Source organism: Lotus japonicus, chromosome 2 (assembly GCF_012489685.1).
Source record: "Lotus japonicus ecotype B-129 chromosome 2, LjGifu_v1.2".
Lineage (NCBI taxonomy): Eukaryota > Viridiplantae > Streptophyta > Magnoliopsida > Fabales > Fabaceae > Lotus > Lotus japonicus.
In genome coordinates, this window is record NC_080042.1 from 62225287 (window position 1) to 62238519 (window position 13233).

The window sequence follows — 13233 nt, forward strand, 5'->3', positions numbered from 1 at the left end:
TCCCTTTAAAATATTACATTGTCTATATTAAAATAAATTGATAATAGTGCCACAGGCAAGTTGATTGGTAAAGACGGCATCGATGGAATTGTGAAGATAATTGAAACAGTGGCACAACAAAGCGGTCAATTATGCTAAATAAGTCTTTTGAAGACTGTTAAATTTTCAAGTAAATAGATGTGATTCTCTACCTGTCCAAAATTCTCAAAAATCTAACTCATCACTTGCCATGGCAGTGAGAATAGTGTATAATTTATCCCATTGGAAAACCTTTAAAGTTTAAACCATAAACCTACCTAAAATAAGGAAATTTAAGTTCATTCTATAGAGGTAGCAAAACTTAGGTGTAGCATATTTCACATATCTTAACTTCATGAGCTTCTCTAACCTCCTAATTAAGCATGTTCTTTACATCGTGTAGTAGTAGCAGTCAAGGACCATGCTCCCTGCTAACATAAATCAAATGGATTGATGGAAAGAATTTACTCAATTTGAGAAGGTTGTCTAGTTAAGGAATAACATCAGAATTATTGTCATACCAGATTTCATAATTCCATTTGATGTTGTTAGAACTAGTTAGTTGCTCTATAAATATATAAGGTTTTGTATGTAACATTTCATCATCTTTTTTATAATGAATGGACTTTGGTATAAAAATTTCAACTCTACAATCTCTTATGTTTGGGACCATGTGCTGGATATTCAAGTTCCTTACAGATATAAATCCCTACCAAGTATCACCAAACAATAAATGAAGATTGAAACAAACAAGTTGTTAATCAGTCTTACACTTAAATCAGTCAGTGATTGCTGAAGAGTAAAACAATACTCCCTCCGTTCCACAAAATTTGTTGTTTAAGGTTGTGGCACAAGCCACAAAGGGTAAGATAACAATTATTGATAGTATAATATTACTAAAATACCCTTATTTAATTTTACTAATATCATGTGCGGCTAATAAATTCTACTTGAATAGAGAAGAATGTAATTAATAGATAAGAGTTGTAGTTGGTTAATATAAAAGGTCATAAATGAGAGAAAATTTATTAAATAAGGTTTAGCAAAAAATGCAGATTTGCACTAGAGGTAATTTCAAAGATTAAGGAAGAGGTCGAAAGATTGCTAGGGGCAAAGTTCATCCGAACGGCTAGTTATGTCGAATGGTTAGCAAATGTAGTTCCTATACATAAGAAGAATGGAAAGATGAGAGTATGTATGTATCGATTATAAGGACTTAAACCCTGCAACTCCAAAGGACAAATATCTAATGCTAGTGGGTGAAATGATGGTTGATTTAGCGGCTGATAATCAATATTTAAGTTTATTTGATGGTTATTTTGGATATAACCAAATTTATATTGTAGAAGATGATGTGTCGAGAATGGGTGGTTATGCCCTTCGGCTTGAAAAATGCTGGAGCAACATGCCAAAGGCAAAGGGTAATGAACACTATTTTCCATGAGTATACTGAGAAATTCATGCAGGTTTACATTGATGATATTGTTGTCAAGTCAAATTCTCAAGATATTCACATAGAACATCTTAAACTATCCTTTGAAAAAATGAGAAAATATGGTTTTAAAATGAATCCACTCAAATGTGTTTTTGTTGTGATCGTAGGTCAGTTTCTTGGTTTTGTTGTGCATAAGAAGGGCATCGTTATATACGAATAAAGCGATAGCTATATTCGACACTCAAGCTCCTTCGAACAAGAAGCAACTGCAATCGCTGCTAGGAATGATAAACTTCTTAAGGAGGTTTATAGTGAACTTAAGTGGAAAAACCAAGGTTTTCTCTTCATTACTTCGACTAAAAAAAGAGCAAGAGTTTCAATGGAAAGAAGAGCACTGTAACGCCCCGAATTTCAGGGGTTACGATAACAATCTGATAAGGTGAATATGCAATATTTTCCAAACGAATGTATAAACACGAGTATTATTTTTTTCTTTTCGAAGTGTATTTCCAAAACATGTCATGCATACTCCCAACTACAAAACCTAACCAATAGAAACAATTCAACAAAAACTATTATGCAATGACACCATGAATCCGACATACTCCCTACGATCTCCACATCGGGGAACCGCAGGAAAGCAATGCATCGGAACCTACCTGAAACCTCAAATATAAATTCCTAAAATCTTTATACAAGCTTAAACCAATAACAGTAAGCTCTCTAACCCAAGGCTCTAGCCTTAAACCCAACTCTACTCGTCGAGTACTACACTGTCCTTCAAGTCCTCATCTCTACTTGCACAAAGGTTAAGCTCCTTCGAAGATTCTCCATCGCCTAATAGCGTTAAGCGCCCAAACAACAAATAACAAACAGAAAGGGTTAACTCCATGTCATTACCACGTATAAAAGGGAAAAGCATGCTATTCAAATTTAAGTGCATAACATAGCACATAAGCTAGCAACTTAATCTCAATATAGATGACAATATATATCTAACAACATGAAATCAAATCATATATCAACAACGCCAACAACATGGATTTAAATCAACTATCAACAACATAGATTTAATAAATTTAAATCAGATAACAATAACCTCAACGATATAACATCAATTTAGATATCAACTTAACAGCATATAACATCTCAGATATCCACAACCTCCACAGTATAGAATCAAATCATATGACGATAATCTCAACACTATAACATCAAATCAAATAATAATAACCTCAATCTATATCATCTAATCAGATGTCAACAACCCCAACAATATCACATCAAACCATATATCAACGACCTCAACAATATAACATCAAACCAGATATCAAAAACTTCATCAATATAACGTCAAATCAGATGTCGACAATCCTCAACAATATCTATCAAACAATAACGTCTCGCAAGACGGGACAGTCATGTGAAAACATCCACTCCACTGCCACTTGATAACGCCTCGAAGGACGGGATAGTCATGTGAAAACATTCACTCCACTACCACTAAGTAACGCCTCGAAAGACGGGACGATCACGTGGGACAATATCCACCACATCGTCACTTCAAAAGCTCCAAAACATTCCGATAAATTAAGCTAACAACATAAAATTAAAGCAGATATAAACATAGTCAACAATATATAATTAAAGCAGATATAAACATAATCAACGATATATAATTAAAGCAGATAATAACATAATTAAATGTTAGTGTCCTATAATGCGACTATATGCTTCTACCAATATGGATCGATCAGCAACGTCTCGCAAGACGGGACGATCACGTGGGACAATCACCACCACACCGTTACTTAACGCCACAATGGACGAGACAATCACGTGGGACAATCACCACCACATTGCCACTTTAGGGCATCTCGAAAGATGGGACGATCACGTGGGACAATAACCACCACATCGCCACTTTATAACGCCTTGAAAGATGGGACAATCACGTGGGACAATCACCACCACATTGCCACTTCAAGTTCAAGCCCTAAATGCCAAGTTAGTCAACAACAATCCTCAACCTCAGTAATCACTCAAACAACAGTCTCAAATCCAACAATCAAATCAAGGTAACCACATGTTATTCATATTATCAACGAACATAACTCAACTCAATTGCACACCAACTCAGTTCAATGACAGAAACCAGTAAACGGCCGAAGCCTCTCAGAAAACGGAGACACACGTCTCAATAAGTTTACTCGGCCGAAGCCTTCAGAAAACATTTGGCACAAGCCTCAGAAACAGTCAACATAAGCAAGCATACAACATTGCAAGCATAATAATCAAAATCTAATGTCAATCAATATAAACATCTTCATCTCAAACGCAGGCAGTGCGATAAAAGCAGGCAAGACTCAAAGACGCTCTAAAACTGAGTTACCCTTACCTTAGCCAATTTCTTCATCCAAGCTCAACATCCCAGTCCAATCCAAAATAAAGCTCTCGAACCCAGCAAGTTCCCCGGGTGTCCTCCTCAGTTGTGAAACCTCACCAATTGCTCCAAATGGACCATAAGACATGTTTTCACTAAAATGCGCATAACTCGAGCTACAGAACTCGGAATGACACGAAACCAACGCCAAAATTTCGACAATTGAAAGAGCTACGCAAAGGCTTAGGTCATACAGACCCAAAAATTATTTTTGGATACAGTACCCTAACACACAAGTTTCGGCCAGTCTCAAAAATAGGGTTTCTGAACTTTTCCTTCGATCTAATTTAATTCCTAGGTATTCTTAGGCGATATCTAGGCCAGGGAAACTCTCAGAAAAATTATCGGATCGAAAACTAGAACAGGGGTATTTTGGTCAAGATTTTTAGCTCGGAAACTCAAAATCGGAATTTCGAAAAATGAATTGGATGAGCTCGATACCCACGACGTTTATGACAACTAATCCTACTGACGCTAAGCTCAGTCGAGATTTTTTGATTCAAAAAGCGGAACCTCAGCATAAAATGAGTATTTTGAGCAGAATTGAAGTTCTGCGGCGATTCGACGAGAATCGGGGAAATGTAATCCGCTAAACATGCTATTGGGCATGCAGGGAATAAGTTTAGACAGAGAAATCAAGTTATTTGGATAGTTTTACAAAAAGCTCAAAACTTTGAGCACATAAAGACATAGAGAAAAGCGACAGAATTTACGATCAGAGGTAAGGAAAAGCATCAGTACCTCGAGGCCTACGTATAGTAACTGTCAGTGCGAAGATCAGGCAAGAAACTGCGAAAATCTTCCCTCCTCCTTCTCCTCTCCAAGCCGCGGCCTCCATGGGTGAAAATGGTGAGGATTTTTGGTTTTTCAAGCTATTTATAGAAAATGGAAAACGCGGAAAAATGAATATTTCGCGATTCCGATTCTTCCTGTGCATTCCTCGGTGAATTATAAGATAGAATCCGGCGACATAATTCCAGAACTCGAAACAGGTTTCCTGGAATTTAAGCAAACGACTCGCTAACGGTGTTAATCGATTTAACCCGAAAAGTTACTTTTTGCAGTCGATGTCGGAAGAGAAAACTTCCTTCTGAAGAAAGATTGGAAACATCGAAAGAAATGGGTGTATGCGTGTGGAATCTTCGTTTGAAGCTCCGAATAGAAAAAGTCTTCATCAACAGTTTACTTTAAGGTTCTTGAGATATCAGGGATTCAGTTTCGGCAAACTTCCGAGAAACGAAATCGATCATTCGTACATTCCTGGGTTTCGTGTCGAAACACTCGTCAAGGAAAGGAATAAGATAAATTCTTATAATCCTCTAAATATTTTTGAATTCCGCTTCTACAGTGCTTTAAGAGCGGATTAGCCTTTTACTAACGCTTTCGCCCTAAGGCGGAAGTGAATGAAGCTCGTGCTATAACCTATAGCGACTATAGTACTATTCTTAGTCATTTCCTGAACTTTCTTCTTCATAACGCTAATCCAAACATTAAACACAAGTCAAGTTCCCCTCACACTGACACAAAATCTTATGCGTGAGTTGGAAATTAATTATTTATTTAATTCTAAAATCCTGGGTCTTACAAGCACCAAGAAGCATTCGAAGAAATAAAGAACTATCTAGCAACTCGGAGGAAATGCATCAAGTTATATATTTCGGCATCTGATGAAACAATGGGTAGCGTTTTGGCTTAAGATGACAAAGAAGGAATCGAAAGAGAACCGGATGTTGAAACTAGATATAATTTAGTCGAAAAGTTGTGTTTGTGTTTGTATCTCTCTTGCACTAAACTTAAGTATTATATCAAATCTAATGATGTAACTGTTATTTCCCATTATGATATATATAATAAAGTACATGTTGTTCAAGCTCATTCTTCATAGTCGAATTGAAAAGTGGGATCTAGTATAGTACTTACTGAATATTTATCAAATATGTTCCTATCTAACGGAACACTATTGGATCAAATGACAAAGTCATTGTTGAGAAAAAGATGCCTTTTCCCGGATGAGATGGTTGTTGCTATCTGCTCCAATAACGAATCATTGGTTAAAATGAATAACTAAATAACATTGATCGACTTTTCTTTCTCTTCGTCTCATGTCGATGGATCTTCTCAATGTAAATATCCCCTATATGGATCATGCATATTCCAATTGACTGAGCATAACTTTAATTGTTTTGCTCTGAAGCAAAAAGATCCACGAGACAATTTGTCCAGATATTCATGACTAAGAAGTACTGAATTATCTTTCTTTTTTCAGATAGACCCTTAAAAGGAGAAGGAAGGTTAAAATGTCAGCATACGTCTATTATTGAATTCACGCGACTTGAGAGTACAGTACCCATTTTTGGAACGTCCGGTACAAAAGCCGTTAAATGGATAAGTCGTCAATCCCTAATACAGGCTATGTAATGTACTTTATCCATTGGTGTTCACTTCTTCGTGAACTATTGTTGACAAAGAAACTAAAATTATTAAGGCGGTCTCCATTGTTAACACCCCTTAGTGACTCAAAATGAGGACATAGGTGCATAAGCAAAGTAAAACCAAAAGGGAACAGGTGTTGATAACACAAGCACACATTTCTATGATGAATCTAGAAACAATCCATTTCCCCATACTTCATGGACAGTTTTTCTGATTTTTCATAACATGATAACATAATTTTGACTACTTCGTCATCTAAATCTAAATCTTTAAAACAATATTCTAGAACACCACGTGTCGTCCTATAGAACCTCCCTCTCCATTCTCGAATCCTACGTTCCTCGCATGTAGTTGTAGTACTCCCTCAAAAACACAAGAAAGTGAAACCAAATCCAATACAATTTTCAAACAACACACAAAACCTTCTCAATCCAACCTACATACTCTGTTTTTCTCCTCTGTTCTGTTACTTTCCTCCATTTTCATTGCACTCAATTTTCCATTCAACAACAACAGCATCATCATCACCCTGTTTTAGCTTCTCCTATATTTAGCATCACATTCCTCAAAACTATTTTTACCTTCTGCATTTTTCATAACAAACAAACAGACAAAACTTCTATCATTTCTCTTCTCCTTCTTCTTTCTTGTGATTTTTTTTTTTTCATAAACATTGAATTTTCCAAGAAGAAAAGCATCCCCAGAAGAAGGAGGAGGGGTTTGTTGATAGAAAATTTAAAAGGGTGTTTGATTTTGAAGCTGAAAATGGCGAGAGAGGCGTTTATTCTGAAGGAAAGTGCCACTTTATCTGCGAGAACGTTGAAGAGCCTCTTCATGCTGATGTACGCGGTGGTTATGCTGATTTTGCTGCCGTTCACGGGGCGGAGGAGGGTTTCTCCGGTTGAGAAATCTGGTGCTGGAAAGGAGGAGAAGCTGCTGCAGCAGCAGAATCATCATCACGAGTGTCACCGGAAAGGGGCGGTGGTGCGTGTGCCGGCTAAGATAGTGCCGTGGAAGAGCAGTGGCGGCGGTGCTGCGGCGGTGAAGAAGGTGGTGGATCAGGTGGTGAGGAGGGATTTGGCTATAAGGAGAGTGGTGGATGATGGTGATGAGAGGTGTGTGAGGGAGTATTGGCTTTTGGGGACAAAAAGGGGTGACACCATTTTCACTCAGTGCTGGACACCGGTCTCTGCTAAGATCAGGTAGGTTTTGGTGTAGAGTTTTCAATCATAGCTTATAATTATAATCAGAGCAATCTTATACGATTCCAAATAATTCATTTTTGAGAGGGGATTTCTTATGTGCATGTTTGGATATGTGCTAGAAAATCATGATGAACACGAATCATGGTGGACAGAAGCAACTTGTTTTAGTTTTTTCTTTTATTGATGATTTTGGCTTGTGACTTTCTACTATGTATCGAAACATGCACTATATGCATATGAGCTGAGAGGTAAATGAAAATTAATTGATTTGTGTTTCACTGTTTGGTACATTTCAGCATTTACCTTATAATACTGAGTGGGGTATCACTTGATTGCAATTTTGGTTGTTAGAGTTTATGTTTTCTGCCTTATTATGGTAGCATAACTTGCACAGTTTCTACAGCTTAAGCATTTATTCCTTCAGTTTTCCCCCTTTCAATACATTGTTTTCTTTCTGGTAGAATTTGAGAAGCTAATGTGTTACTTACTTTGTGCAGGGGACTAGTTCTTATTATGCACGGGCTTAATGAACACAGGTTCGTAATTTCAGGCAATTTCTTGTTCTGAAGTCATTTTATTGCTTCTTGCTTCCTGAAGCTATCTCCATGATTCTATGACAGTGGTAGATATAGTGATTTTGCGAAGCGGCTTAATGCTAATGGCTACAAGGTTTATGGGATGGATTGGGTTGGTAAGTAAGAACCAAATTATAATTTGTGATTATGTTTTAACTGTGAGTAGTTAGCAGCAGCTATTTCAATTATGATTCATGAACTTGCTAATAGATCCTTTTGTTTCCCTATTGGGCTAAGAACTATTTTCTTGTCCTTGTCCATGCCCTGACATGAGAAAGTATAACTAATAGACATGACATTTTCCACAATCATGTCATTACTTTACTTTTTTGAAACAACTCGTCTTCTTTTCATTATGAACTTTTACACCTTCATACCTCTCTATCTCTCTTTTCTTCTACACCCCAATTTTCTGTCTCTTCTCTTCTCTCTTGAGGTGTGTGTGTGTATCGTGGGAGTGTGAAATTTCATTTTCCTATTTGAAATGAAGGAGGATTCAATTACCTAAATTTCAGCAGCTTCAATTTTTTTGACAAATTTTATGTGTTCCTTTGTAAATAAGATACTTCAACTGGATTATAGAAGACAATGATAATTTCTTCGTTTTGTTTTATAGTTTAGTGATCCCTGTTTTTCAACATGCATCTATATTTGGATATTGCAGGGCTAAGTTATTTGGATGCCTATTTTGCGATAAAGTAACATGTGAAGCTCCTGTTTATAAGTAAGCTTGTTATCTGGGTGTATTGTGTCTGGCTTGGTATGTTTAAGATTGGTAGAGCTCAAAGATTGTGTGTTCATAAGTTCTGACTTTAAACCAAGACAAAATAGTACACTGGCTTAAATTTTCTTGTTTTTTCGCAGTTTAGAATTCCCTGTTTTTCATGAGTTAAAGCATATTTAGGTTCCAAATATAGGAATTTGTTACTAGGATGATTATAGTTTGCAGAACATTACATGTCTATTTCTCATGAGTCCATGTCCTGCGCTTAAACCTATCCTGAAAACTGAAGTGCTCTATTTTGGTAGATTACGTCTTGTTCATTGTTTCTTACTTGGTTTTCAGCATTAGCTTAAACCTTGATGTTGTCTGTTGTTTACTCTTCCATAGGTCATGGTGGAAGTGATGGACTGCATGCATATGTCCATTCTCTTGATGATGCTGTTTCTGATCTGGTAAGTTCTGGAAATACTCGAATTTTGTTGAATAAGTATCTAAATGGGAGCCTTGGCACAACGGTAAAATGTTGTTGTCATGTGACAGATGTCACGGGTTCAAGTCATGGAAACAGCCTCTTGCGCAATAGGGTCAGGCTGTGTGCAATAGACCAATTGGTCGGACCCCGCGCTAAGCCGGAGCTTTGATGCACTGGGCTGCTCTTTTAATATATTGAATGAAAGGGTCTGTGGTTTATGTTTGCATTATGTGTTTTAGAAGTTGAGAAGTAGTAATGTTGCTAGAAAGCTTCTGTTTGAGTTATCTTTGTTCTAATATTGTTTTATTGATGATAAACAGAAAGTATTCATTGATAAGGTTCTGAGTGAGAATCCTGGCCTTCCATTTTTCTGCTTTGGACACTCAACAGGTGCAGCCATTACTCTTAAGGTATGGTTTGTATAAAATTGGATTCATGAAACTTAATATGGTCAGAAAGTGATAAGAATCTACTGAGTATATGATTGATTCAGCTTTTCACTCCTATCTATACTGTAGGCACTGCTTGACCCAAAGGTTGAATCTCGCATAGTTGGTGCTACATTCACATCACCTGCAGTTGGAGTTGAAACTTCTCAACCCATTTTGGTGGTAAGCATACACTTCTGGTTACATCAAAACTTATCAGATCATAGCACGTACCTGCTCGCATTAAACATGGCATATCGCATGTACATACGTAAGAAGTAGAACCTCTTATAAATATAATATAAAACGACTCACGTGCCTTCCACCAACAACAAAAGCTTTTGTGATATTCGGTATATAACATAGTATCCGAGCTTCTTTGACTAAGTGGTGTAGACTCTAGAGTTCCATCATCAGTACCCCTAAAGTTAAATTTCAACACAAAGTAGGTAAAACTGTGCATCTTTCGGGATAGTTGTTCGTGATTCATCTGTATATTTTCTTCATTGCAGGCACTTGCTCCAATAGTTTCCTTTTTGCTACCAACATATCAATGTAATTCTGCATATAAGAAAGGGTTACCTGTTTCTCGAGACCCAGAGGCTCTGGTTGCTAAATACTCAGATCCACTAGTATGCACCGGATCTCTTAGAGTACGAACCGGCTATGAGATTCTTCGAATCACGAGCTACTTGCAGCAAAATCTCAGAAAATTGAGAGTTCCATTCCTTGTTCTCCATGGCACTGCTGATTGTGTGACAGATCCTGTTGCTTCTCAAAAACTGTATGAAGAAGCTTCCTCAACTCACAAAAGTATCAAATTGTATGATGGATTCTCCCATGACCTCCTCTTTGAACCTGAAAGAGAAGAAATCACTCAGGACATAATTCAATGGCTGAATAATAGAATATGAGATTAGGTAGAGAAGTGAGGAGAAACATCATGGAATTTTCAATCATAGAAGATTTGAAGGGCAGCACTTTCCTGATCTAATATATTGATTGTAGAGACTGAAAACCTTAAGCCATGTATATGAGGCATATACTTTGTTTTGGAATGCTTAAAACCATGTAATCTGTTTCATTTATTTACAAAATTAGTTAGGCAAATATCTTTTATCATACACTGTTAGCATCCTGTTATTTCTTTTTCTTGGAAAATGTCATTGTTATCTTGGCTAAGTTTATGTTTTACCAAGTAACCTGCACTTTGCCCGGTCATTCAGACTCAACCCCGACCCTCTTGCGTGTACGGCGGAGTGAGACCCCGTTGAACGAGGGGCATCATACCTAAACAACATAAAGCCATCGTCGCAACCAATTGTCCCATCTAACCACGCATAAGCTTCCCAGACCAATTGTGATGTCCTACACCTGATCACATCCACCAAAACTGATTGCGTCCCTTATCCGACCACGAATAAGCTATCTCAGATTAATTGTAGCCCCACAACCATCCGCGTTGATTGAGGGCACGAGTGCATGGTGTCACAATCCACAGTCATTTGATCGAGGGCACAAGTGCATGGTGTCACAATCCACAGTCATCGACCCTCTGGCCAAGGAACAAGCGTGGCGCTTGAAGCCCTCGTATAGTGCACACACGTGTGTCCCCCAAGCCGTGTGCTAGAAGATCCAACAACTCCCCTCTTTAACTATATCAAGTATTCATCATGACGCTTCAAACCTCTTGTCTTCATAATTTATCCTATAAAAGGCGGGTCTCGCATAACTTAAGATATGTACTTTATATTTCGTCATTCTCACGTGTTTCTTTATGTTTAGATGTTGACGTTAGAGCCTCTTTGCAGGTAGCCTCATTGACATGATTCAGCGTCTGAGGAGTTTGTATTCTCGATAGAAGTACCGCAATAACAGAAAGCTTGTCATTCTTCCCTCTTAATTAACAATTACTCGAGTGATTTGGTCGGACTCCTCTCCGATTAAAAGTTAAAGAAGTTATACATAACATAAAATGTTATACGTTTCAACAAATGTTATTTTAGTTTTGGTTCGTAAGAATGTTGTTAGCATTGTAAGAATGTTATTAGCATTTGTCTAATTTTCTTTTATATCATGTAAGGATTTTCAAACTATAGTAGGTTGAGGAAGGAGCAGTGTCGTTTTCATTTTTACAAGGAAATATCAATAAATAGTTTTTACGGAAGAAAAAAAGAGATATCACTACTTAGGGGTGTTCGCGGATTGGATTGGATCGGTTTTGAGGAGAAAAATCATCCGATCCGATCTCATCGGTTTTATGATTTTGTCATCCAATGGATTTTTTTACTAAATTCAAATCCGAACCAATCCGATCCAATCTATAGCGGTTTGGATTGGATTGGATTGTTCGGTTTTTGTTTCACTTTTTTATACTTTGAAATTGTGTTGTATAAATTTTAAAAATATATAATATATGATAAATACAATGATACATAATTTATAACATTAATATAACATTTATAAATTATAACATAGTCAACATATTTTAAAATTATGATTATAATTGTTTACTTTGATGCATGTATATAGTAAACTTTGATGCATGTGTGATATAATCAATATATATACAATAAATATATATTATGTAAGTGTAAATGGAATGATATATGTATAACTAAAAGTATACATATTTGTGAATGTTCGGTTTGGATTGGATTGGTTCGGTTTTGGAAATCAAATCCGAAATCCAATCCGATCCAATAAATAATTTCGGTTTTTTCAATTTTCAGTCCGTTCGGTTTTCGGTTTGATTGGATTTCGGTTTTTTTAGATCGGTTTGTCGGTTTTGTTTGAATTGGTTCGGTTATGAACACCCCTATCTACCGTAGAATGTAGAAGAAACGCAAAACAGACAGACAATATTTTGAACATGGCATTGGTTTGTGGTTCAGCTTTATCCACATCAAAATTGTTACACATCTTTCGGAGTCTTTCTCACCACAAATTTTGCTTGCCCCCATCTTAATGCTGCATTAAACATTTATGTGATTGGTAGTTTATTCCGGACAAAGTTAGCTATTGTTGTTGTTATCCAATGATTTCGACTTTTTCAATGAGAAATTCATTGATGGTTTTTTTTTTCAAATTCATAGATAAGTGATTTAAATGGTAAATGTTTATGGTTTAAAAGCATTTTTGGTCCCCACAAATGCTATGTGTGCAAACATGGTCCCTAAATTTTAAAAATAGCATAATGCATCCCCGACGTTACTTTCCGTCAACACTTTTGGTCCCTCTTCAATTTTCCATCCAAAAACTAACGTTTTCTCATCCCCTTCTTCATCTTCTTCACACATCCTTCTATCATCATCATCATATTCTTCAAAAAAATTTTCCAGAAAATCCAATTTCTTCAAAAACAAAAAAAAATCAAATTATTTGAATCAAATAGTGAGACAAATTTTCAAATCAAAAGTCCATTAACACCAAAGATAAAGTCCCAGTTGTTAATCTTGCCAAAAGCCACCTAATAAATTAAGACCCCTTCTTAAACCTTC

The 13233-nt window shown here is 36.6% G+C and overlaps 1 protein-coding gene across 1 annotated transcript; it reads left to right on the top strand.

Annotated features, from left to right (window-relative positions):
• The first annotated feature begins 6656 nt into the window (after positions 1–6656).
• Positions 6657–10855, top strand: LOC130738728 (uncharacterized). Its single transcript, XM_057590859.1, has 7 exons — positions 6657–7531; positions 8032–8070; positions 8155–8225; positions 9221–9285; positions 9626–9715; positions 9824–9916; positions 10246–10855. Exons 1-7 carry the CDS (start codon positions 7095–7097, stop codon positions 10645–10647), a joined length of 1197 nt encoding a protein of 398 aa, XP_057446842.1. The 5' UTR covers positions 6657–7094; the 3' UTR covers positions 10648–10855.
• Positions 10856–13233: the final 2378 nt, after the last annotated feature.